At 54.5% G+C, this 25,854-nt stretch overlaps 1 protein-coding gene across 4 annotated transcripts in view; it reads right to left on the bottom strand.

Moving 5' to 3' along the window:
* The window catches only part of LOC115143919 (retinoic acid receptor alpha-like), a 354,975-nt gene that overhangs the window by 215,461 nt on the left and 113,660 nt on the right, over positions 1-25,854 (bottom strand). For 2 of the 4 annotated variants that reach the window (XM_065002359.1, XM_029684386.2), the window contains one exon: positions 23,677-24,276. In XM_065002359.1, coding sequence (XP_064858431.1) covers positions 23,677-23,836 — 160 coding nt within the window. In that variant the 5' untranslated portion in view covers positions 23,837-24,276. The remainder of the gene's footprint in view (positions 1-23,676; positions 24,277-25,854) is intronic. The other 2 variants (XM_065002360.1, XM_029684389.2) reach the window with 1 other exon arrangement.

Here is a 25,854-nt window from a genome sequence, read left to right as displayed (position 1 = left end):
GCCAGGAACACGTCTAGCTTCAGCCTGGAACACGTCTAGTTACAGACAGGAGCACGTCTAGCTCCAGCCAGGTGCACGTCTAGTTACAGCCAGGTACGCGTCTAGCTACAGCCTGGAACGCGTCTAGCTACAGCCAGGTACACGTCTGGCTACAGCCAGGTACGCTGGTACACGTCTGGCTACAGCCAGGTACACGTCTGGCTACAGCCAGGTACGCTGGTACACGTCTAGTTACAGCCAGGTGCACGTCTAGTTACAGCCAGGTGCACGTCTAGTTACAGCCAGGTACACGTCTAGTTACAGCAAGGAACACGTCTAGCTACAGCCAGGTACACGTCTGGCTACAGCCAGGTACGCTGGTACACGTCTGGCTACAGCCAGGTACGCTGGAACGCGTCTGGCTACAGCCAGGTACGCGTCTGGCTACAGCCAGGTATGCTGGAACGCGTCTAGCTACAAGCCAGGTATGGTACTTCTGCTACAGCCAGGCACGCTGTCTGGCTACAGCCAGGTACGCTGGTACACGTCTGGCTACAGCCAGGTGGCTGGTACACGTCTGGCTACAGCCAGGTGGAACGCGTCTAGCTACAGCCAGGTACGCGTCTAGCTACAGCCAGGTACGCTGGAACGCGTCTAGCTACAGCCAGGTACGCTGGAACGCGTCTGGCTACAGCCAGGTACGCTGGAACGCGTCTGGCTACAGCCAGGTACGCGTCTGGCTACAGCCAGGTATGCTGGAACGCGTCTAGCTACAAGCCAGGTATGCTTCTAGCTACAGCCAGGTACGCGTCTAGCTACAGCCAGGTACGCTGGTACGCGTCTGGCTACAGCCAGGTACGCTGCTACGCGTCTGGCTACAGCCTGGTACGCTGGAACGCGTCTAGCTACAGCCAGGTACGCTGGAACGTGTCTAGCTACAGCCAGGTACGCGTATAGCTACAGCCAGGTTTTCGCGTCTGGCTACAGCCAGGTACGCGTCTGGCTACAGCCAGGTACGCTGGTACACGTCTGGCTACAGCCAGGTACGCTGGTACACGTCTGGCTACAGCCAGGTACGCTGGTACACGTCTGGCTACAGCCAGGTACGCTGGTACACGTCTGGCTACAGCCAGGTACGCTGGTACACGTCTGGCTACAGCCAGGTACGCTGGTACACGTCTGGCTACAGCCTGGTACGCTGGAACGCGTCTAGCTACAGCCAGGTACGCTGGTACACGTCTAGCTACAGCCAGGTACGCTGGAACACGTCTGGCTACAGCCAGGTACGCTGGTACGCGTCTGGCTACAGCCAGGTACGCTGGTACACGTCTGGCTACAGCCAGGTACGCTGGTACACGTCTGGCTACAGCCAGGTACGCTGGTATACGTCTAGCTACAGCCTGGTACGCTGGTACACGTCTAGCTACAGCCAGGTACGCTGGTACGCGTCTAGCTACAGCCAGGTACGCTGGAACGCGTCTAGCTACAGCCAGGTACGCTGGTACGCGTCTAGCTACAGCCAGGTACGCGTCTAGCTACAGCCAGGTACGCTGGAACACGTCTAGCTACAGCCAGGTACGCTGGTACGCGTCTGCTACAGCCAGGTACGCTGGTACACGTCTGGCTACAGCCAGGTACGCTGGTACACGTCTGGCTACAGCCAGGTACGCTGGTACACGTCTGGCTAAGCCAGCCAGGCTACGCTGGCCAGCCAGTGCGCTGGAACACGTCTGGCTACAGCCAGGTACGCTGGTACGCCTAGCTACAGCCAGGTACGCGTCTGGCTACAGCCTGGTACGCTGGAACACGTCTGGCTACAGCCAGGTACGCTGGTACACGTCTAGCTACAGCCAGGTACGAGTCTAGCTACAGCCAGGTACGCGCGTCTAGCTACAGCCAGGTACGCTGCTACAGCCAGGAACGCGTCTAGCTACAGCCAGGTACACGCTAGCTACAGCCTGGTACACGTGGCTGGAACGCAGCCAGGTACAGCCTAGGTACAGCCAGGTAACGTCTAGCTGCCTGGAACACGTCTAGTCAGCCAGCACGCCTACAGCCAACACGCTGGTTACAGCAGGAGCACGTCTAGCTACAGCCAGGTGCACGTCTAGCTACAGCCAGGTACGCGTCTAGCTACAGCCTGGTACGCGTCTAGCTACAGCCAGGTACACGTCTGGCTACAGCCAGGTACGCTCTAGCTACAGCCTGGCTACAGCCAGGTACACGTCTGGCTACAGCCAGGTACGCTGGTACACGTCTAGCTACAGCCAGGTGCAACGTCTAGCTACAGCCAGGTGCACGCTGGTTACAGCCTAGTACAGCCTGGTTACGCTGGAACGCGTCTAGCTACAGCCAGGTACGCTGGAACGCGTCTGGCTACAGCCAGGTACGCTGGAACACGTCTAGCTACAGCCAGGTACGCTGGAACGCGTCTGGCTACAGCCAGGTACGCGTCTGGCTACAGCCAGGTACGCTGGTACGCGTCTAGCTACAGCCAGGTACGCTGGGTACGCGTCTGGCTACAGCCAGGTGCGCTGGTACGCGTCTGGCTACAGCCAGGTACGCGTCTAGCTACAGCCAGGTACGTGTCTAGCTACAGCCAGGTACGCTGGAACGCGTCTGGCTACAGCCAGGTACGCTGGAACGCGTCTGGCTACAGCCTGGTACGCTGGAACGCTGTCTGGCTACAGCCTGGTACGCTGGAACGCGTCTGGCTACAGCCAGGTACGCTGGAACGCGTCTGGCTACAGCCAGGTACGCTGGAACGCGTCTGGCTACAGCCAGGGTACGCGTCTGGCTACAGCCTGGTACGCTGGAACGCTGGCTACAGCCTGGTACGCTGGAACGCGTCTGCTACAGCCAGGTACGCTGGTACGCGTCTAGCTACAGCCAGGTACGCTGGTACGCTACAGCCAGGTACGCGTCTAGCTACAGCCAGGAACGCGTCTAGCTACAGCCAGGTACACGTCTAGCTACAGCCAGGAACGCGTCTAGCTACAGCCAGGTACACGTCTAGCTACAGCCTGGAACACGTCTGGCTACAGCCAGGTACACGTCTGGCTACAGCCAGGTACACGTCTGGCTACAGCCAGGTACACGTCTGGCTACAGCCAGGTACGCTGGTACACGTCTGGCTACAGCCAGGTACACGTCTGGCTACAGCCAGGTACGCTGGTACACGTCTAGTTACAGCCAGGTGCACGTCTAGTTACAGCCAGGTGCACGTCTAGTTACAGCCAGGTACACGTCTAGTTACAGCCAGGAACACGTCTAGCTACAGCCAGGTACACGTCTGGCTACAGCCAGGTACGCTGGTACACGTCTGGCTACAGCCAGGTACGCTGGTACACGTCTGGCTACAGCCAGGTACGCTGGTACACGTCTGGCTACAGCCAGGTACGCTGGTACACGTCTGGCTACAGCCTGGTACGCTGGAACGCGTCTAGCTACAGCCAGGTACGCGTCTAGCTACAGCCAGGTACGCTGGAACGCGTCTAGCTACAGCCAGGTACGCTGGTACACGTCTGGCTACAGCCAGGTACGCGTCTGGCTACAGCCAGGTACGCTGGTACGCGTCTAGCTACAGCCAGGTACGCTGGAACGCGTCTAGCTACAGCCAGGTACGCTGGTACACGTCTGGCTACAGCCAGGTACGCGTCTGGCTACAGCCAGGTACGCTGGTACGCGTCTGGCTACAGCCAGGTACGCTGGTACGCGTCTGGCTAAGGCAAGGTACGCTGGAACGCGTCTGGCTACAGCCAGGTACGCTGGAACGCGTCTGGCTACAGCCAGGTACGCTGGTACGCGTCTGGCTACAGCCAGGTACGCTGGAACGCGTCTGGCTACAGCCAGGTACGCTGGAACACGTCTGGCTACAGCCAGGTACGCTGGTACACGTCTAGCTACAGCCAGGTACGCGTCTAGCTACAGCCAGGTACGCGTCTAGCTACAGCCAGGTACGCGTCTAGCTACAGCCAGGAACGCGTCTAGCTACAGCCAGGTACACGTCTAGCTACAGCCAGGTACACGTCTAGCTACAGCCAGGTACACGTCTAGCTACAGCCAGGTACACGTCTAGTTACAGCCTGGAACACGTCTAGTTACAGCCAGGAACACGTCTAGCTTCAGCCTGGAACACGTCTAGTTACAGACAGGAGCACGTCTAGCTCCAGCCAGGTGCACGTCTAGTTACAGCCAGGTACGCGTCTAGCTACAGCCTGGAACGCGTCTAGCTACAGCCAGGTACACGTCTGGCTACAGCCAGGTACGCTGGTACACGTCTGGCTACAGCCAGGTACACGTCTGGCTACAGCCAGGTACGCTGGTACACGTCTAGTTACAGCCAGGTGCACGTCTAGTTACAGCCAGGTGCACGTCTAGTTACAGCCAGGTACACGTCTAGTTACAGCAAGGAACACGTCTAGCTACAGCCAGGTACACGTCTGGCTACAGCCAGGTACGCTGGTACACGTCTGGCTACAGCCAGGTACGCTGGTACACGTCTGGCTACAGCAAGGTACGCTGGTACACGTCTGGCTACAGCCAGGTACGCTGGTACACGTCTGGCTACAGCAAGGTACGCTGGTACACGTCTGGCTACAGCCAGGTACGCTGGTACACGTCTGGCTACAGCCAGGTGGCTGGTACACGTCTGGCTACAGCCTGGTACGCTGGAACGCGTCTAGCTACAGCCAGGTACGCGTCTAGCTACAGCCAGGTACGCTGGAACGCGTCTAGCTACAGCCAGGTACGCTGGTACACGTCTGGCTACAGCCAGGTACGCGTCTGGCTACAGCCAGGTACGCTGGTACGCGTCTAGCTACAGCCAGGTACGCTGGAACGCGTCTAGCTACAGCCAGGTACGCTGGTACACGTCTGGCTACAGCCAGGTACGCGTCTGGCTACAGCCAGGTACGCTGGTACGCGTCTAGCTACAGCCTGGTACGCTGGTACGCGTCTAGCTACAGCCTGGTACGCTGGTACGCGTCTAGCTACAGCCAGGTACGCTGGTACGCGTCTAGCTACAGCCAGGTACGCTGGTACGCGTCTAGCTACAGCCAGGTACGCTGGTACACGTCTAGCTACAGCCAGGTACGCTGGAACGCGTCTAGCTACAGCCTGGTACGCTGGTACACGTCTAGCTACAGCCAGGTACGCTGGTACACGTCTAGCTACAGCCAGGTACGCTGGTACACGTCTAGCTACAGCCAGGTACGCTGGTACACGTCTAGCTACAGCCAGGTACGCTGGAATGCGTCTAGCTACAGCCTGGTACGCTGGAATGTGTCTAGCTACAGCCAGGTACGCTGGTACACGTCTAGCTACAGCCAGGTACGAGTCTAGCTACAGCCTGGTACGCTGGAACACGTCTAGCTACAGCCAGGTACGCTGGTACACGTCTAGCTACAGCCTGGTACGCTGGATCGCGTCTAGCTACAGCCAGGTACGCTGGAACACGTCTGGCTACAGCCAGGTACGCGTCTAGCTACAGCCAGGTACGCGTCTAGCTACAGCCAGGTACGCTGGTACATGTCTAGCTACAGCCAGGTACGCTGGAACGCGTCTGGCTACAGCCAGGTACGCGCTACAGCCAGGTACGCTGGTACACCAGGTACGAGTCTAGCTACAGCCTGGTACGCTGGAACACGTCTAGCTACAGCCAGGTACGCTGGTCAGCTAGCAGCCTGGTGCGCTCTAGCTACAGCCAGGAACACGTCTAGCTACAGCCAGGTACGCTGGTACACGTCTAGCTACAGCCAGGTACGCTGGTACACGTCTAGCTACAGCCAGGTACGAGTCTAGCTACAGCCTGGTACGCTGGAACACGTCTAGCTACAGCCAGGTACGCTGGTACACGTCTAGCTACAGCCAGGTACGAGTCTAGCTACAGCCAGGTACGCTAGTACACGTCTAGCTACAGCCTGGTACGCTGGAACGCGTCTAGCTACAGCCAGGTACGCTGGAACACGTCTAGCTACAGCCTGGTACGCTGGAACGCGTCTAGCTACAGCCAGGTACGCTGGAACGCGTCTAGCTACAGCCAGGTACGCGTCTAGCTACAGCCAGGTACGCTGGTACATGTCTAGCTACAGCCAGGTACGCTGGAACGCGTCTGGCTACAGCCAGGTACGCGTCTAGCTACAGCCAGGTACGCGTCTAGCTACAGCCAGGTACGAGTCTAGCTACAGCCTGGTACGCTGGAACACGTCTAGCTACAGCCAGGTACGCTGGTACACGTCTAGCTACAGCCAGGTACGCTGGAACGCGTCTAGCTACAGCCTGGTACGCTGGAACGCGTCTAGCTACAGCCAGGTACGCTGGAACGCGTCTAGCTACAGCCAGGTACGCTGGAACGCGTCTAGCTACAGCCAGGTACGCTGGAACGCGTCTAGCTACAGCCAGGTACGCTGGCTACAGCCAGGTACGCTGGTACGCGTCTAGCTACAGCCAGGTACGCTGGTACGCGTCTGGCTACAGCCAGGTACGCTGGAACGCGTCTGGCTACAGCCAGGTACGCGTCTAGCTACAGCCAGGTACGTGTCTAGCTACAACCAGGTACGCTGGAACGCGTCTGGCTACAGCCTGGTACGCTGGAACGCGTCTGGCTACAGCCTGGTACGCTGGAACGCGTCTGGATACAGCCTGGTACGCTGGAACGCGTCTAGCTACAGCCAGGTACGCTGGAACGCGTCTAGCTACAGCCAGGTACGCTGGAACGCGTCTGGCTACAGCCAGGTACGCTGGAACGCGTCTGGCTACAGCCTGGTACGCTGGAACGCGTCTGGCTACAGCCTGGTACGCTGGAACGCGTCTAGCTACAGCCAGGTACGCGTCTAGCTACAGCCAGGTACGCGTCTAGCTACAGCCAGGTACGCGTCTAGCTACAGCCAGGAACGCGTCTAGCTACAGCCAGGTACACGTCTAGCTACAGCCAGGTACACGTCTAGCTACAGCCTGGAACACGTCTGGCTACAGCCAGGTACACGTCTGGCTACAGCCAGGTACACGTCTGGCTACAGCCAGGTACACGTCTGGCTACAGCCAGGTACACGTCTGGCTACAGCCAGGTACGCTGGTACACGTCTGGCTACAGCCAGGTACACGTCTGGCTACAGCCAGGTACGCTGGTACACGTCTAGTTACAGCCAGGTGCACGTCTAGTTACAGCCAGGTGCACGTCTAGTTACAGCCAGGTGCACGTCTAGTTACAGCCAGGTACACGTCTAGTTACAGCCAGGAACACGTCTAGCTACAGCCAGGTACACGTCTGGCTACAGCCAGGTACGCTGGTACACGTCTGGCTACAGCCAGGTACGCTGGTACACGTCTGGCTACAGCCAGGTACGCTGGTACACGTCTGGCTACAGCCAGGTACGCTGGTACACGTCTGGCTACAGCCTGGTACGCTGGAACGCGTCTAGCTACAGCCAGGTACGCGTCTAGCTACAGCCAGGTACGCTGGAACGCGTCTAGCTACAGCCAGGTACGCTGGTACACGTCTGGCTACAGCCAGGTACGCGTCTGGCTACAGCCAGGTACGCTGGTACGCGTCTAGCTACAGCCAGGTACGCTGGAACGCGTCTAGCTACAGCCAGGTACGCTGGTACACGTCTGGCTACAGCCAGGTACGCTGGTACGCGTCTGGCTACAGCCAGGTACGCTGGTACGCGTCTGGCTACAGCCTGGTACGCTGGTACGCGTCTGGCTACAGCCAGGTACGCTGGAACGCGTCTGGCTACAGCCAGGTACGCTGGAACGCGTCTGGCTACAGCCAGGTACGCTGGTACGCGTCTGGCTACAGCCAGGTACGCTGGAACGCGTCTGGCTACAGCCAGGTACGCTGGAACACGTCTGGCTACAGCCAGGTACGCTGGTACACGTCTAGCTACAGCCAGGTACGCGTCTCTAGCTACAGCCAGGTACGCGTCTAGCTACAGCCAGGTACGCGTCTAGCTACAGCCTGGAACGCGTCTAGCTACAGCCAGGTACACGTCTAGCTACAGCCAGGTACACGTCTAGCTACAGCCAGGTACACGTCTAGCTACAGCCAGGTACACGCCTGGTTACAGCCTGGAACACGTCTAGCTACAGCCAGGAACACGTCTGGCTTCAGCCTGGAACACGTCTAGTTACAGACAGGAGCACGTCTAGCTCAGCCAGGTGCACGTCTGGTTACAGCCAGGTACGCGCCTGGCTACAGCCTGGAACGCGTCTAGCTACAGCCAGGTACACGTCTGGCTACAGCCAGGTACGCTGGTACACGTCTGGCTACAGCCAGGTACACGTCTGGCTACAGCCAGGTACGCTGGTACACGTCTAGTTACAGCCAGGTGCACGTCTAGTTACAGCCAGGTGCACGTCTAGTTACAGCCAGGTACACGTCTAGTTACAGCCAAGGAACACGTCTAGCTACAGCCAGGTACACGTCTGGCTACAGCCAGGTACGCTGGTACACGTCTGGCTACAGCCAGGTACGCTGGTACACGTCTGGCTACAGCCAGGTACGCTGGTACACGTCTGGCTACAGCAAGGTACGCTGGTACACGTCTGGCTACAGCCAGGTACGCTGGTACACGTGGTACAGCCAGGTCTGGCTACAGCCAGGTACGCTGGTACACGTCTGGCTACAGCCAGGTGGCTGGTACACGTCTGGCTACAGCCTGGTACGCTGGAACGCGTCTAGCTACAGCCAGGTACGCGTCTAGCTACAGCCAGGTACGCTGGAACGCGTCTAGCTACAGCCAGGTACGCTGGTACACGTCTGGCTACAGCCAGGTACGCGTCTGGCTACAGCCAGGTACGCTGGTACGCGTCTAGCTACAGCCAGGTACGCTGGAACGCGTCTAGCTACAGCCAGGTACGCTGGTACACGTCTGGCTACAGCCAGGTACGCGTCTGGCTACAGCCAGGTACGCTGGTACGCGTCTAGCTACAGCCTGGTACGCTGGTACGCGTCTAGCTACAGCCTGGTACGCTGGTACGCGTCTAGCTACAGCCAGGTACGCTGGTACGCGTCTAGCTACAGCCAGGTACGCTGGTACGCGTCTAGCTACAGCCAGGTACGCTGGTACACGCGGTCTCTAGCTACAGCCAGGTACGCTGGAACGTCTAGCTACAGCCTGGTACGCTGGTACACGTCTAGCTACAGCCAGGTACGCTGGTACACGTCTAGCTACAGCCAGGTACGCTGGTACACGTCTAGCTACAGCCAGGTACGCTGGTACACGTCTAGCTACAGCCAGGTACGCTGGAATGCGTCTAGCTACAGCCTGGTACGCTGGAATGTGTCTAGCTACAGCCAGGTACGCTGGTACACGTCTAGCTACAGCCAGGTACGAGTCTAGCTACAGCCTGGTACGCTGGAACACGTCTAGCTACAGCCAGGTACGCTGGTACACGTCTAGCTACAGCCTGGTACGCTGGATCGCGTCTAGCTACAGCCAGGTACGCTGGAACACGTCTAGCTACAGCCTGGTACGCTGGAACGCGTCTAGCTACAGCCAGGTACGCGTCTAGCTACAGCCAGGTACGCTGGTACATGTCTAGCTACAGCCAGGTACGCTGGAACGCGTCTGGCTACAGCCAGGTACGCGTCTAGCTACAGCCAGGTACGCGTCTAGCTACAGCCAGGTACGAGTCTAGCTACAGCCTGGTACGCTGGAACACGTCTAGCTACAGCCAGGTACGCTGGTACACGTCTAGCTACAGCCAGGTACGCTGGAACGCGTCTAGCTACAGCCAGGTACGAGTCTAGCTACAGCCTGGTACGCTGGAACACGTCTAGCTACAGCCAGGTACGCTGGTACACGCTAGCTACAGCCAGGTACGCTGGAGCGTCTAGCTACAGCCAGGTACGCTGGAACACGTCTAGCTACAGCCAGGTACGCTGGTAACGTCTAGCTACAGCCAGGTACGCGCTACAGCCAGGTACGCTGGTACACGTCTAGCTACAGCCTGGTACGCTGGAACGCGTCTAGCTACAGCCAGGTACGCTGGAACACGCCTAGCTACAGCCTGGTACGCTGGAACGCGTCTAGCTACAGCCAGGTACGCTGGAACGCGTCTAGCTACAGCCAGGTACGCTGCGTCTAGCTACAGCCAGGTACGCTGGTACATGTCTAGCTACAGCCAGGTACGCTGGAACGCGTCTGGCTACAGCCAGGTACGCGTCTAGCTACAGCCAGGTACGCGGTAACGTCTAGCTACAGCCAGGTACGCTGAACGTCTAGCTACAGCCTGGTACGCTGGAACACGTCTAGCTACAGCCAGGTACGCTGGTACACGTCTGGCTACAGCCAGGTACGCTGGAACGCGTCTAGCTACAGCCAGGTACGCTGGAACGCGGTACTAGCTACAGCCAGGTACGCTGGAACGCGTCTAGCTACAGCCAGGTACGCTGGAACGCGTCTGGCTACAGCCAGGTACGCTGGAAGCCAGGCGTCTGGCTACAGCCAGGTACGCTGGAACGCGTCTGGAACGCTGGCTACAGCCAGGTACGCTGGAACGCCTGGCTACAGCCAGGTACCAGGCTACAGCCAGGCACGCTGGTACGCGTCTGGCTACAGCCAGGTACGCTGGAACGCGTCTGGCTACAGCCAGGTACGCGTCTGCTACAGCCACAGCCAGGTACGTGTCTAGCTACAGCCAGGTACGCTGGAACGCGTCTGGCTACAGCCTGGTACGCTGGAACGCGTCTGGCTACAGCCTGGTACGCTGGAACGCGTCTGGCTACAGCCTGGTACGCTGGAACGCGTCTAGCTACAGCCAGGTACGCTGGAACGCGTCTAGCTACAGCCAGGTACGCTGAACGCCTGGTACGTCTGCTACAGCCAGGTACGCTGGAACGCGGTACATGGCTACAGCCAGGTACGCTGGAACGCGTCTAGCTACAGCCTGGTACGCTGGAACGCGTCTAGCTACAGCCAGGTACGCTGGAACGCGTCTAGCTACAGCCAGGTACGCTGGAACGCGTCTAGCTACAGCCAGGTACGCGGCTACAGCCAGGAACGCGTCTAGCTACAGCCAGGTACAGCCAGTCTAGCTACAGCCAGGTACGCTGGTACACGTCTAGCTACAGCCAGGTACGCTGGGCTACAGCCAGGTACTACAGCCAGGTACGCTGGAACGCGTCTGGCTACAGCCAGGTACGCTGGAACGCGTCTGGCTACAGCCAGGTACGCTGGAACGGTACGCCTGGCTACAGCCAGGCGCTGGTACGCGTCTGGCTACAGCCAGGTACGCTGGTACGCGTCTGGCTACAGCCAGGTACGCTGGAACGCGTCTAGCTACAGCCAGGTACGCTGGAACGCGTCTAGCTACAGCCAGGTACGCGTCTAGCTACAGCCAGGTACGCTGGTACGCGTCTGGCTACAGCCAGGTACGCTGGTACGCGTCTGGCTACAGCCAGGTACGCTGGTACGCGTCTGGCTACAGCCTGGTACGCTGGTACGCGTCTGGCTACAGCCTGGTACGCTGGAACGCGTCTGGCTGGAACAGCCAGCCAGGCACAACGCGTCTGGCTACAGCCAGGTACACGTCTGGCTACAGCCAGGTACACGTCTAGCTACAGCCAGGTACACGTCTAGCTACAGCCAGGTACATGTCTAGCTACAGCCAGGTACACGTCTAGCTACAGCCAGGTACGCTGGAACACGTCTAGCTACAGCCAGGTACGCTGGAACACGTCTAGCTACAGCCTGGTACGCTGGAACGCGTCTAGCTACAGCCAGGTACGCTGGAACGCGTCTAGCTACAGCCTGGTACGCTGGAACGCGTCTAGCTACAGCCAGGTACGCTGGAACGCGTCTAGCTACAGCCAGGTACGCTGGAACGCGTCTAGCTACAGCCAGGTACGCTGGAACACGTCTAGCTACAGCCAGGTACGCTGGAACGCGTCTAGCTACAGCCAGGTACGCTGGAACGCGTCTAGCTACAGCCAGGTGCGCTGGTACATGTCTAGCTACAGCCAGGTACGCTGGAACGCGTCTAGCTACAGCCAGGTACGCTGGAACGCGTCTAGCTACAGCCAGGTACGCGTCTAGCTACAACCAAGTACGCTGGAACGCGTCTGGCTACAGCCTGGTACGCTGGAACGCGTCTGGCTACAGCCTGGTACGCTGGAACGCGTCTGGATACAGCCTGGTACGCTGGAACGCGTCTAGCTACAGCCAGGTACGCTGGAACGCGTCTAGCTACAGCCAGGTACGCTGGAACGCGTCTAGCTACAGCCAGGTACGCTGGTACACGTCTGGCTACAGCCTGGTACGCTGGAACGCGTCTAGCTACAGCCTGGTACGCTGGAACGCGTCTAGCTACAGCCAGGTACGCTGGAACGCGTCTAGCTACAGCCAGGTACGCGTCTAGCTACAGCCAGGTACGCGTCTAGCTACAGCCAGGTACGCTGGTACACGTCTAGCTACAGCCAGGTACGCGTCTAGCTACAGCCAGGTACGCTGGAACGCGTCTGGCTACAGCCTGGTACGCTGGAACGCGTCTGGCTACAGCCAGGTACGCTGGAACGCGTCTGGCTACAGCCAGGTACGCTGGAACGCGTCTGGCTACAGCCAGGTACGCTGGAACGCGTCTAGCTACAGCCAGGTACGCGTCTGGCTACAGCCAGGTACGCTGGTACATGTCTAGCTACAGCCAGGTACGCTGGAACGCGTCTAACTACAGCCTGGTACGCTGGAACGCGTCTAGCTACAGCCAGGTACGCTGGAACGCGTCTAGCTACAGCCTGGTACGCTGGAACTCGTCTAGCTACAGCCAGGTACGCGTCTAGCTACAACCAGGTACGCTGGAACGCGTCTAGCTACAGCCTGGTACGCTGGAACGCGTCTAGCTACAGCCAGGTACGCTGGAACGCGTCTAGCTACAGCCAGGTACGCTGGTACACGTCTGGCTACAGCCTGGTACGCTGGAACGCGTCTAGCTACAGCCTGGTACGCTGGAACGCGTCTAGCTACAGCCAGGTACGCTGGAACGCGTCTAGCTACAGCCAGGTACGCTGGAACGCGTCTAGCTACAGCCAGGTACGCGTCTAGCTACAGCCAGGTACGCTGGTACACGTCTAGCTACAGCCAGGTACGCTGGAACGCGTCTGGCTACAGCCAGGTACGCTGGAACGCGTCTGGCTACAGCCTGGTACGCTGGAACGCGTCTGGCTACAGCCAGGTACGCTGGAACGCGTCTGGCTACATCCAGGTACGCTGGTACGCGTCTGGCTACAGCCTGGTACGCTGGAACGCGTCTAGCTACAGCCAGGTACGCTGGAACGCGTCTAGCTACAGCCAGGTACGCGTCTAGCTACAGCCAGGTACGCTGGTACGCGTCTGGCTACAGCCAGGTACGCTGGTACGCGTCTGGCTACAGCCTGGTACGCTGGTACGCGTCTGGCTACAGCCTGGTACGCTGGAACGCGTCTGGCTACAGCCAGGTACACGTCTGGCTACAGCCAGGTACACGTCTGGCTACAGCCAGGTACACGTCTGGCTACAGCCAGGTACACGTCTAGCTACAGCCAGGTACACGTCTAGCTACAGCCAGGTACACGTCTAGCTACAGCCAGGTACACGTCTAGCTACAGCCAGGTACGCTGGAACACGTCTAGCTACAGCCAGGTACGCTGGTACACGTCTAGCTACAGCCTGGTACGCTGGAACGCGTCTAGCTACAGCCAGGTACGCTGGAACGCGTCTAGCTACAGCCAGGTACGCTGGAACGCGTCTAGCTACAGCCAGGTACGCTGGAACGCGTCTAGCTACAGCCAGGTACGCGTCTAGCTACAGCCAGGTACGCTGGTACGCGTCTAGCTACAGCCAGGTACGCTGGAACGCGTCTGGCTACAGCCAGGTACGCGTCTAGCTACAACCAGGTACGCTGGAACGCGTCTGGCTACAGCCTGGTACGCTGGAACGCGTCTGGCTACAGCCTGGTACGCTGGAACGCGTCTGGATACAGCCTGGTACGCTGGAACGCGTCTAGCTACAGCCAGGTACGCTGGAACGCGTCTAGCTACAGCCAGGTACGCTGGAACGCGTCTAGCTACAGCCAGGTACGCTGGTACGCGTCTGGCTACAGCCTGGTACGCGTCTAGCTACAGCCAGGTACGCGTCTAGCTACAGCCAGGTACGCGTCTAGCTACAGTCAGGTACGCGTCTAGCTACAGCCAGGTACGCGTCTAGCTACAGCCAGGAACGCGTCTAGCTACAGCCAGGTACACGTCTAGCTACAGCCAGGTACACGTCTAGCTACAGCCAGGTACGCTGGAACGTCTGGCTACAGCCAGGTACGCTGGTACACGTCTGGCTACAGCCAGGTACGCTGGTACACGTCTAGTTACAGCCAGGTGCACGTCTAGTTACAGCCAGGTGCACGTCTAGTTACAGCCAGGTACACGTCTAGTTACAGCCAGGTACACGTCTAGTTACAGCCAGGAACACGTCTAGCTACAGCCTGGTACGCTGGTACACGTCTAGCTACAGCCTGGTACGCGTCTAGCTACAGCCAGGTACGCGTCTAGCTACAGCCAGGTACGCGTCTAGCTACAGCCAGGTACGCGTCTAGCTACAGCCAGGTACGCTGGAACGCGTCTAGCTACAGCCAGGTACGCTGGAACGCGTCTAGCTACAGCCAGGTACGCTGGTACGCGTCTGGCTACAGCCTGGTACGCTGGAACGCGTCTGGCTACAGCCTGGTACGCTGGAACGCGTCTAGCTACAGTCAGGTACGCGTCTAGCTACAGCCAGGTACGCGTCTAGCTACAGCCAGGAACGCGTCTAGCTACAGCCAGGTACACGTCTAGCTACAGCCAGGTACACGTCTAGCTACAGCCAGGTACACGTCTGGCTACAGCCAGGTACGCTGGTACACGTCTGGCTACAGCCAGGTACGCTGGTACACGTCTAGTTACAGCCAGGTGCACGTCTAGTTACAGCCAGGTGCACGTCTAGTTACAGCCAGGTACACGTCTAGTTACAGCCAGGTACACGTCTAGTTACAGCCAGGAACACGTCTAGCTACAGCCTGGTACGCTGGTACACGTCTAGCTACAGCCTGGTACGCGTCTAGCTACAGCCAGGTACGCGTCTAGCTACAGCCAGGTACGCGTCTAGCTACAGCCAGGTACGCGTCTAGCTACAGCCAGGTACGCTGGAACGCGTCTAGCTACAGCCAGGTACGCTGGAACGCGTCTAGCTACAGCCAGGTACGCTGGAACGCGTCTGGCTACAGCCAGGTACGCTGGAACGCGTCTGGCTACAGCCAGGTACGCTGGAACGCGTCTGGCTACAGCCAGGTACGCTGGAACGCGTCTGGCTACAGCCAGGTACGCGTCTGGCTACAGCCAGGTATGCTGGAACGCGTCTAGCTACAAGCCAGGTATGCTTCTAGCTACAGCCAGGTACGCGTCTAGCTACAGCCAGGTACGCTGGTACGCGTCTGGCTACAGCCAGGTACGCTGCTACGCGTCTGGCTACAGCCTGGTACGCTGGAACGCGTCTAGCTACAGCCAGGTACACGTCTAGCTACAGCCAGGTACGCGTATAGCTACAGCCAGGTACGCGTCTGGCTACAGCCAGGTACGCGTCTGGCTACAGCCAGGCTGGTACGCTGGCTACAGCCAGGTACGCTGGCTACAGCCAGGTACGCTGGTACACGTCTGGCTACAGCCAGGTACGCTGGTACACGTCTGGCTACAGCCAGGTACGCTGGTACACGTCTGGCTACAGCCAGGTACGCTGGTACACGTCTGGCTACAGCCAGGTACGCTGGTACACGTCTAGCTACAGCCTGGTAGGGAACGCGTCTAGCTACCAGCCAGGTACGCGTCTAGCTACAGCCAGGTACGCTGGAACACGTCTGGCTACAGCCAGGTACGCTGGTACGCGTCTGGCTACAGCCAGGTACGCTGGTACACGTCTGGCTACAGCCAGGTACGCTGGTACACGTCTGGCTACAGCCAGGTACGCTGGTATACGTCTAGCTACAGCCTGGTACGCTGGTACACGTCTAGCTACAGCCAGGTACGCTGGTACGCGTCTAGCTACAGCCAGGTACGCTGGAACGCGTCTAGCTACAGCCAGGTACGCTGGTACACGTCTAGCTACAGCCAGGTACGCGTCTAGCTACAGCCAGGTACGCTGGAACACGTCTGGCTACAGCCAGGTACGCTGGTACGCGTCTGGCTACAGCCAGGTACGCTGGTACGCGTCTGGCTACAGCCAGGTACGCTGGTACGCGTCTGGCTACAGCCAGGTACGCTGGTACACGTCTGGCTAAGGCAAGGTACGCTGGAACGCGTCTGGCTACAGCCAGGTACGCTGGTACGCGTCTGGCTACAGCCAGGTACGCTGGAACGCGTCTGGCTACAGCCAGGTACGCTGGAACACGTCTGGCTACAGCCAGGTACGCTGGTACACGTCTGGCTACAGCCAGGTACGCTGGTACACGTCTAGCTACAGCCAGGTACGCGTCTAGCTACAGCCAGGTACGCGTCTAGCTACAGCCAGGTACGCGTCTAGCTACAGCCAGGAACGCGTCTAGCTACAGCCAGGTACACGTCTAGCTACAGCCAGGTACACGTCTAGCTACAGCCAGGTACACGTCTAGCTACAGCCAGGTACACGTCTAGTTACAGCCTGGAACACGTCTAGTTACAGCCAGGAACACGTCTAGCTTCAGCCTGGAACACGTCTAGTTACAGCCAGGAGCACGTCTAGCTCCAGCCAGGTGCACGTCTAGTTACAGCCAGGTACGCGTCTAGCTACAGCCTGGAACGCGTCTAGCTACAGCCAGGTACACGTCTGGCTACAGCCAGGTACGCTGGTACACGTCTGGCTACAGCCAGGTACACGTCTGGCTACAGCCAGGTACGCTGGTACATGTCTAGTTACAGCCAGGTGCACGTCTAGTTACAGCCAGGTGCACGTCTAGTTACAGCCAGGTGCACGTCTAGTTACAGCCAGGTACACGTCTAGTTACAGCAAGGAACACGTCTAGCTACAGCCAGGTACACATCTGGCTACAGCCAGGTACGCTGGTACACGTCTGGCTACAGCCAGGTACGCTGGTACACGTCTGGCTACAGCCAGGTACGCTGGTACACGTCTGGCTACAGCCAGGTACGCTGGTACACGTCTGGCTACAGCAAGGTACGCTGGTACACGTCTGGCTACAGCCAGGTACGCTGGTACACGTCTGGCTACAGCCAGGTGGCTGGTACACGTCTGGCTACAGCCTGGTACGCTGGAACGCGTCTAGCTACAGCCAGGTACGCGTCTAGCTACAGCCAGGTACGCTGGAACGCGTCTAGCTACAGCCAGGTACGCTGGTACACGTCTGGCTACAGCCAGGTACGCTGGTACGCGTCTAGCTACAGCCAGGTACGCTGGAACGCGTCTAGCTACAGCCAGGTACGCTGGTACGCGTCTGGCTACAGCCAGGTACGCTGGTACGCGTCTGGCTACAGCCAGGTACGCGTCTGGCTACAGCCAGGTACGCTGGTACGCGTCTAGCTACAGCCTGGTACGCTGGTACGCGTCTAGCTACAGCCTGGTACGCTGGTACGCGTCTAGCTACAGCCTGGTACGCTGGAACGCGTCTAGCTACAGCCTGGTACGCTGGTACGCGTCTAGCTACAGCCTGGTACGCTGGTACGCGTCTAGCTACAGCCTGGTACGCTGGTACGCGTCTAGCTACAGCCAGGTACGCTGGTACGCGTCTAGCTACAGCCAGGTACGCTGGTACACGTCTAGCTACAGCCAGGTACGCTGGTACACGTCTAGCTATAGCCAGGTACGCTGGAACGCGTCTAGCTACAGCCTGGTACGCTGGTACACGTCTAGCTACAGCCAGGTACGCTGGTATGCAGCCAGGTACGCTGGAATGCGTCTAGCTACAGCCTGGTACGCTGGAATGTGTCTAGCTACAGCCAGGTACGCTGGTACACGTCTAGCTACAGCCAGGTACGAGTCTAGCTACAGCCTGGTACGCTGGAATGTGTCTAGCTACAGCCAGGTACGCTGGTACACGTCTAGCTACAGCCAGGTACGAGTCTAGCTACAGCCTGGTACGCTGGTACACGTCTAGCTACAGCCAGGTACGAGTCTAGCTACAGCCTGGTACGCTGGAACACGTCTAGCTACAGCCAGGTACGCTGGTACACGTCTAGCTACAGCCAGGTACGAGTCTAGCTACAGCCTGGTACGCTGGAACACGTCTAGCTACAGCCAGGTACGCTAGTACACGTCTAGCTACAGCCTGGTACGCTGGAACGCGTCTAGCTACAGCCAGGTACGCTGGAACACGTCTAGCTACAGCCTGGTACGCTGGAACGCGTCTAGCTACAGCCAGGTACGCTGGAACGCGTCTAGCTACAGCCAGGTACGCGTCTAGCTACAGCCAGGTACGCTGGTACATGTCTAGCTACAGCCAGGTACGCTGGAACGCGTCTGGCTACAGCCAGGTACGCGTCTAGCTACAGCCAGGTACGCGTCTAGCTACAGCCAGGTACGCGTCTAGCTACAGCCAGGTACGAGTCTAGCTACAGCCTGGTACGAGTCTAGCTACAGCCTGGTACGCTGGAACACGTCTAGCTACAGCCAGGTACGCTGGTACACGTCTAGCTACAGCCTGGTACGCTGGAACGCGTCTAGCTACAGCCAGGTACGCTGGAACGCGTCTAGCTACAGCCTGGTACGCTGGAACGCGTCTAGCTACAGCCAGGTACGCTGGAACGCGTCTAGCTACAGCCAGGTACGCTGGAACGCGTCTAGCTACAGCCAGGTACGCGTCTAGCTACAGCCAGGTACGCTGGTACGCGTCTAGCTACAGCCAGGTACGCTGGTACGCGTCTGGCTACAGCCAGGTACGCTGGAACGCGTCTGGCTACAGCCAGGTACGCGTCTAGCTACAGCCAGGTACGCGTCTAGCTACAACCAGGTACGCTGGAACGCGTCTGGCTACAGCCTGGTACGCTGGAACGCGTCTGGCTACAGCCTGGTACGCTGGAACGCGTCTGGCTACAGCCTGGTACGCTGGAACGCGTCTGGATACAGCCAGGTACGCTGGAACGCGTCTGGCTACATCCAGGTACCCTGGTACGCGTCTGGCTACAGCCAGGTACGCTGGTACGCGTCTGGCTACAGCCAGGTACGCTGGTACGCGTCTGGCTACAGCCTGGTACGCTGGAACGCGTCTAGCTACAGCCAGGTACGCTGGAACGCGTCTAGCTACAGCCAGGTACGCGTCTAGCTACAGCCTGGTACGCTGGTACGCGTCTGGCTACAGCCTGGTACGCTGGAACGCGTCTGGCTACAGCCAGGTACACGTCTGGCTACAGCCAGGTACACGCCAGGTGCACGTCTGGCTACAGCCAGGTGCACGTCTAGCTACAGCCAGGTACACGTCTAGCTACAGCCAGGTACACGTCTAGCTACAGCCAGGTACACGTCTAGCTACAGCCAGGTACACGTCTAGCTACAGCCAGGTACACGTCTAGCTACAGCCAGGTACACGTCTAGCTACAGCAGGCATCTGTAAAATTCATGGAGACAGTTTAAATCAAAGTTATATGACTTCATATATTGATGAGTCAGGGGTCTTAACACACACAGAGCAATGGCGTGAAAAACCTTGACAATGCCTTCACACAACCACCAATTGAAAATGTGTTTTTCATGCTAGCAGTCGTGCCTGCATGTGTCTCACAGCAGCAACATAACTTGGTGAACGACAAGACGATAATACACCAGGCACTCACAGCTTACATTTTCAAATGCATTTTGTTTTATTTGACTGTTAAATGAACCTTGCATTGTTACACATAAGTGTTAAATTTACAAAAACGGCATCTATCTGTTGCACAAAAAGCACTTCCTCTATACAGAAGAATGTAAATTACAACAAAGCAATATTTTTCAATATGATCAATAACACCTTTGCATAACATTGTAGTCTATAGTGTATATTTTCACACCAAACCATTGGATTCAAACTATTTTATGGGTAGGCTTGCTTTTATCTTCATTATAAATCAATGCTTTCCCAATTAAGCCCAATATTCTCCTATTATGCCCACTTTCCATTGAAACACATGGAGTGTGTGTGTTGATTTCTCTAATATCCACTGAACATGAGCACAAATGTTTTTAGTTCAGATTTAAGTTGATTAAAAACACACAACTACAGTTATGCATATTTAGCATCTAGCCATGGTGCATTTACCAAGATTAGAAACCTATGTACTCTCTCCAAGACGTTTGAAGTGGACTGGTAGTAGCTGATGCAGAGAAGAATAAGATCAGGGCTGAGGGATAGATAGAAGACCTACAAGTGGTGGATACAAATGCAAACAAAGGAGGGACAAGAAGATGATTATTGGGTGAAGACTCATGCACTTTTGGGTGGACCATTGTCATATTGTCGTCTTACATTCATCCAAGTGATTCTGTTTTTTGGTCCACCACCTATACCTTTTTAACACACAGTAGAGAGGGAGATTTGAAACTATCTTCAGATAGGATTTAGGACAAAAAGTTGAACTAATTTAAAAGAGTAGCACGACAGCAAATGTGAAATCAGCTTTCAGATAATTCATTGAAAGTTGTGTGTTGTGTTCTTTGATGCATGGCTTCTTAACCAGAGGGCTAATGTGGGTTCAGGTTTGTGTTCTAACTAAGCAATAACACACCTGATTCAACTAATCTGGTCTTGATTAATGATTAAAGTATATATGACTGGTTGAAATCGGGTGTGTACTGTTTGGCAAGAACAAAAGCCTAAGTCCACATGGATCTCTGTGGCTACGATTGGACACCCCCTTAATATGAGTACTACTTTCATTATGAATAGAAATTATCCGTTTATTTTAATAACTTTAGGGGAGATTAATATAATTTTACATAAGAAATGTCCAATTGTACATTTGGAAATGAATTAAACTAGATTATTTAAGAGGTAGTCTTATTTGGAACACAATTTCCGCCTGATAGATGTGCCCAAAGTAAACTGCCTGTTGCTCAGGCCCTGAAGCCAGGATATGCATATAATTGGTACCACTGGAAAGAAAACACTTTGTAGAAATGTTAAAATAATATAGGACAATATAACACAATAGATATGGTGAGAGAATACAAAGAAAAACCAACCTGATTTTTCTTGTTGAGAGATCATCCTCTTAGAATGGCATGTATAAAGTCATACTGAAAATTATCTCCCTGGATGCAATTCCTATGGCTTCCACAGTCTATGTTCAAGGTTTCAGGCTTGTAACTTCAAAAACGAATAAGAAATATCAGTTTTAGTACAGGGACAGTCTTGGAAATTCGTGTTTGCACGCGCCATGAAGACAGGACGCACCTCCTAAAATCGGTTTCCTATTGAACATACTTCTTTCCGTAAGAAATATTATAGTTTGATTAAATTTTAGGGTATCTGAGGAGTTAATAGAAATGTATTTTGACTTGTTGAAACAAAGTTTAGGGGTAGAGTTTCAGATTCCTTTCTCTGCAAGTTGAACGAGTGGATTACTCATCGATGGTGCCAACTAAACAGACCGTTTGGGATATAAAGAAGGATTTTATCTAACAAAACGACACTACATGTTATAGCTGGGACCCTTTGGATGACAAATCAGAGGAAGAGTTTCAAAAAGTGAATATTTAATCACTATTTGTGAATGTATGAAACCTGTGCCGGTGGAAAAATATTTTGATGTGGGGCGCCGTCCTCAAACAATCGCATGGCATGTTTTCGCTGTAATAGCTACTGTAAATCGGACAGTGCAGTTAGATTAACCGATGTAAGACCCTTATGGGTACCTAAATGTTTAGTATCCATAATATTTATGATTATTTATTTGAATTGCGCCCCCTCCAGTTTCACCTGAAGTTGTCCCGCTAGTGGGACGGGACGCCTTGCCCTAAGTTAAAGGGTACACTCGGTATGTATTATCAGGATTTTTAAAACAGGTTGTAAGTAAATCTTTCATTTTATATGCACTTTTCTTGAAAATTAGGGAAGCATAGGTTAGAAATGTTTAAACTTTGATTTTTGGCTTAATTTGTACACATGCACGATACAATATCCGTTCTCTGTTTGACAGGTAGTATGGAGCTGCGGCTCGAAGTATTGTTTCTTCATACTGTGAAATGCATTCTCAATGAATTTGCTCATGTTTTTTCCCTTGTTCAGAGAAATTAGTCATTGAAGTTTAGGTTTATGTCCCATACAGCATCCTGATATTACCAGGTTCTGACCACTAGAGTGCTGTTCCTGCCATTAGGCTTAATTTCACAGACATCCAATTATATTTCAACAAAATAATGTTGCAGGAATGCTAAGCTTAAAAGGTTTCTAACTCCAGAAACAATTTCAGAACAATCTGAGATGGTGGGTGTCATGGTTTGATGAAATGACCCAGAAACTATGTCAATGAGAGAGTGTACGTGTTTGTGTGTGTGCATGAGTGAGTAGGAAGCGGTGGTCAATGTCCCAGGAAGTGTTTGTGCGGCTTAAGTGAAGGAACCCCGCCTCCCCTCTCATCAAACACTGGGAGAGAGTCCTGACAGACACATGTGCCACACACACACAAAAAGGCCACAAGAGATAGCGATGCAGTGTCCACACACACAATGTACCACTACCATTCGAATGTTACTTATTCAAATTGAATAGATACAACTCAAATGAGGAATAGGATGAAAAGCATGTCCCAGTCTTTCAGGGCTCAATGAGGAAGTGGACATGACTGACTGCTAATCAAAGTTCCTCCTCTTGCTAATCCCATTGAACACCATGCTAATATGACCAGATGGAAAGTCAATACACTGACCCCGAGCAACCTGGCTGACTAAGTCTCTCATAACAATATGTAGTCATTTTACATAGATAAGGTTGGCTTTAGTGGCTTGTCCATTTTCAGATGTCAGGTTGACTACCCTGTCCTCTTGTCCTGTGTGATCTAAGACGTTTTCATGGTGTGTGTGTGTGTTAGAGAGGGCCTGAGTATTGAGGACGGTGAATGCTGTAGGCAGTGTGGCGCTATGCTCGGGTTACAGTCTCATGTGGGACTGGTCTAAACAGGCCAGATGAAAGCTCACTCCCCCTGCACAATAACATCTCAGCATCTCTGTTGATTTCCTGTCTCTCCAACATCCGATCCTCAAAAAACAATAAATAGCGAAGCTAAATAGTTTAATGCAAAATATGCCAACAACTGCAGGACACAGGTAACATTGCAATTATATCATTCAATTCCCGCCATCAGCCTCTACGGATGATCAGACCGCATGGCACAGGAACATTTTCTCTGCTAATGAAGACAACTTTTTCTGAGGAGCAGAAACCACTCGGAGCTCAGGGTTCTTCCTCTTACCTCGAACATTCCAAAAAAGACTGTGGTGTATCCAAGATGCCCACACAACCAAAATCTCAGAGCCTTATACAAGACCTTAGAAACAGTCCACTAGTAGTAGGCTGTTTAGGCCAACATGCTTAGACTCAAAATACTGCAACAGGCCAATACTCTGATACCTTGAGCGCCAGACCGTTGACAAAGGAGTTGGCTATACCAAAAAAACAGGCTAATATTCTGAGGCAAACCAGACAACAGCACAGCCAAAACAAATGCGCTTTAGCAAGCACCAACACTACACCACACAGTCAATTGAAACAGCAGAGAGAAGGTTGAGGACGTACAGTAGGGGTACTTACTGGCTGGCGAGGGCGTGCTGTAGCTACTCAGGGGCAGGCCGGGGGGAGAGAGCCCCCCCAGCATGTGGGGGAAGAAGTAGGAGTAGTGGGGCATGGGGAAGCCGTTGAGGTGTGGGCCCGGGACCGGGTTGCCCTTCCCAGCCATTTGGGCTCAATCCAGCGCCACCGATGACGACACCCCAAACACTGTGGCAATACAGGGCTCAGAATGGTGTCAGTGTGGGTAATGGAGTGGTCTTAGCCCCCATATGGGCGATGGACATGCGTGGTATTCCAGTGGCGTTGGGACTGGAGAAATGCCCTCTGAATTAGGCACCTGGAGTTGTAGTCTCTTGGAGTTGTAGTCTTCCCCAAAGTTGCCGCCTGTTTGTTACCTCCTTTGACTGATGGCGAGGAGAGGTGCAGGATAGTGGTTATGAAGGAGGTTTTGAACCTTCACAGGCAGGGTATAACAGGTCTTCCACTGTGGAGTCGGTTCCAGACATGGGGAATACGTAGAGATATGACGACTATGAAAGAGTCCTCTCTGGTATAGCGCTAACCGTTCAGTGTCTCGACTCTCTTTGAGTGTCCTTCGATCTTCACCTAGAGAGAAAGATAATTAAAAATGTTGAATCCCCTTTGGGACAATATCATAGATACCACAAACACACTTCAAAAAACATTACATGTCAGCCCTCGCATCTATACACACCTGCAAAAGAAGCTATGGTTAAAAGGTCAACTGCAACACACAAACACAGCGAGAGAGGTAATTATATAAAGAAAATGTATATTTTCCCCCTATTTAAAAGGGAAAAACATGCATATATGTGACGCTAATTACTGGAAATGTCGAGTCTGAAATGGTAAAAAACACCCACTTCAGGCGAATGATCTTATGGAGCATTAAAAGCCATGAACAGCATGCAATGGGTATGTGATAGCTCGACCAATACACACACACTCATTACCAAGGCTAGAGTGAAAACCCTGGGGGAATGTCACCGAGAAATAAATGAAACAAAAGAAACCGTAGCTAATTATGACTATCGTTAGTCCCGGATGTCTTTCACAAACACACACATTCAAAGCCATAGAGCAGGTGCGCACACACACTCGTCACTTGAGTCCGTATTCATCATGTAATGTAAGAATGAAGATCCAATGTTACCAACATTAGACAAACAGAATACAAATACACTCAATTCTAGCCCATTTTTAGGCGTGTCTCTAGCTACAGCCTGGTACATTGTCTAGCTCCAGCAAGCCTCTATAATTCATGGAGACCGTTTGATCAAATGTTTATATACATGACTTCATTTTTTTCAGCGTAATGATCTCGTTATGAGTCAGGGGTCTTAACACAAACGGGGCAACAGCGTAAGAAACCTAAACGGGGGACACACAACCACCTAAGCAAGATGTGGCGTTTGGTAAAAAAAAGGATTGCTCTAGCGAGCATTACACATGAATGAAGCAAGGAGGAAAGTAGTTTTTTTGTTGTTGAAAATGTTATGAAATGAAATTGTATTTTTCACATGCTTCATAAACGACAGGTGTAGACTAACAGTGAAATGCTTACTTAAGGGCCCTTCCCAACAACGTAGAGAGAAAGAAAATAGAAAATTAAACACATAAATACACAATGAGTAACGATAACTTGGCTATATACACGGGGTACTAGTACCAAGTCGATGTGCAGGGGTGCAAAGTAATTGAGGTAGATATTAGAGGTCGACCGATTAATCGGAATGGCCGAGTAATTAGGGTCGGTTTCAAGTTTTCATAACAATCTGTATTTTTGGACGGCGATTATGGTCGATTACACTGCACTCCACGAGGAGACTGTGGCAGGCTGACTACCTGTTAAGCAAGTGCAGCAATGAGCCAAGGTAAGTCGCTAGCTAGCGTAAAACTTATCTTATAAAAAAACAACCAATCTTAACATAATCACTAGTTAACTACACATGGTTGATGATATTACTAGCTTGTCCTACATTGCATATGATCGATGCAGTGCCTGTTAACTTAACATTGAATCACAGCCTACTTCGCCAAACGGGTGATTTAACTAGCGCATTCGTGAAAAAAAAAGGTGTTTATGGTTAGGTACACATTGGTGCAACATCAATGCCTTTCTTAAAATCAATACATAAGTATACATCTTTAAACCTGCATATG

This window comes from Oncorhynchus nerka, linkage group LG16, assembly GCF_034236695.1.
Source record: "Oncorhynchus nerka isolate Pitt River linkage group LG16, Oner_Uvic_2.0, whole genome shotgun sequence".
In the NCBI taxonomy this organism is placed as follows: Eukaryota; Metazoa; Chordata; class Actinopteri; order Salmoniformes; family Salmonidae; genus Oncorhynchus; species Oncorhynchus nerka.
This window is presented reverse-complemented; position numbering and strand designations above follow the sequence as displayed.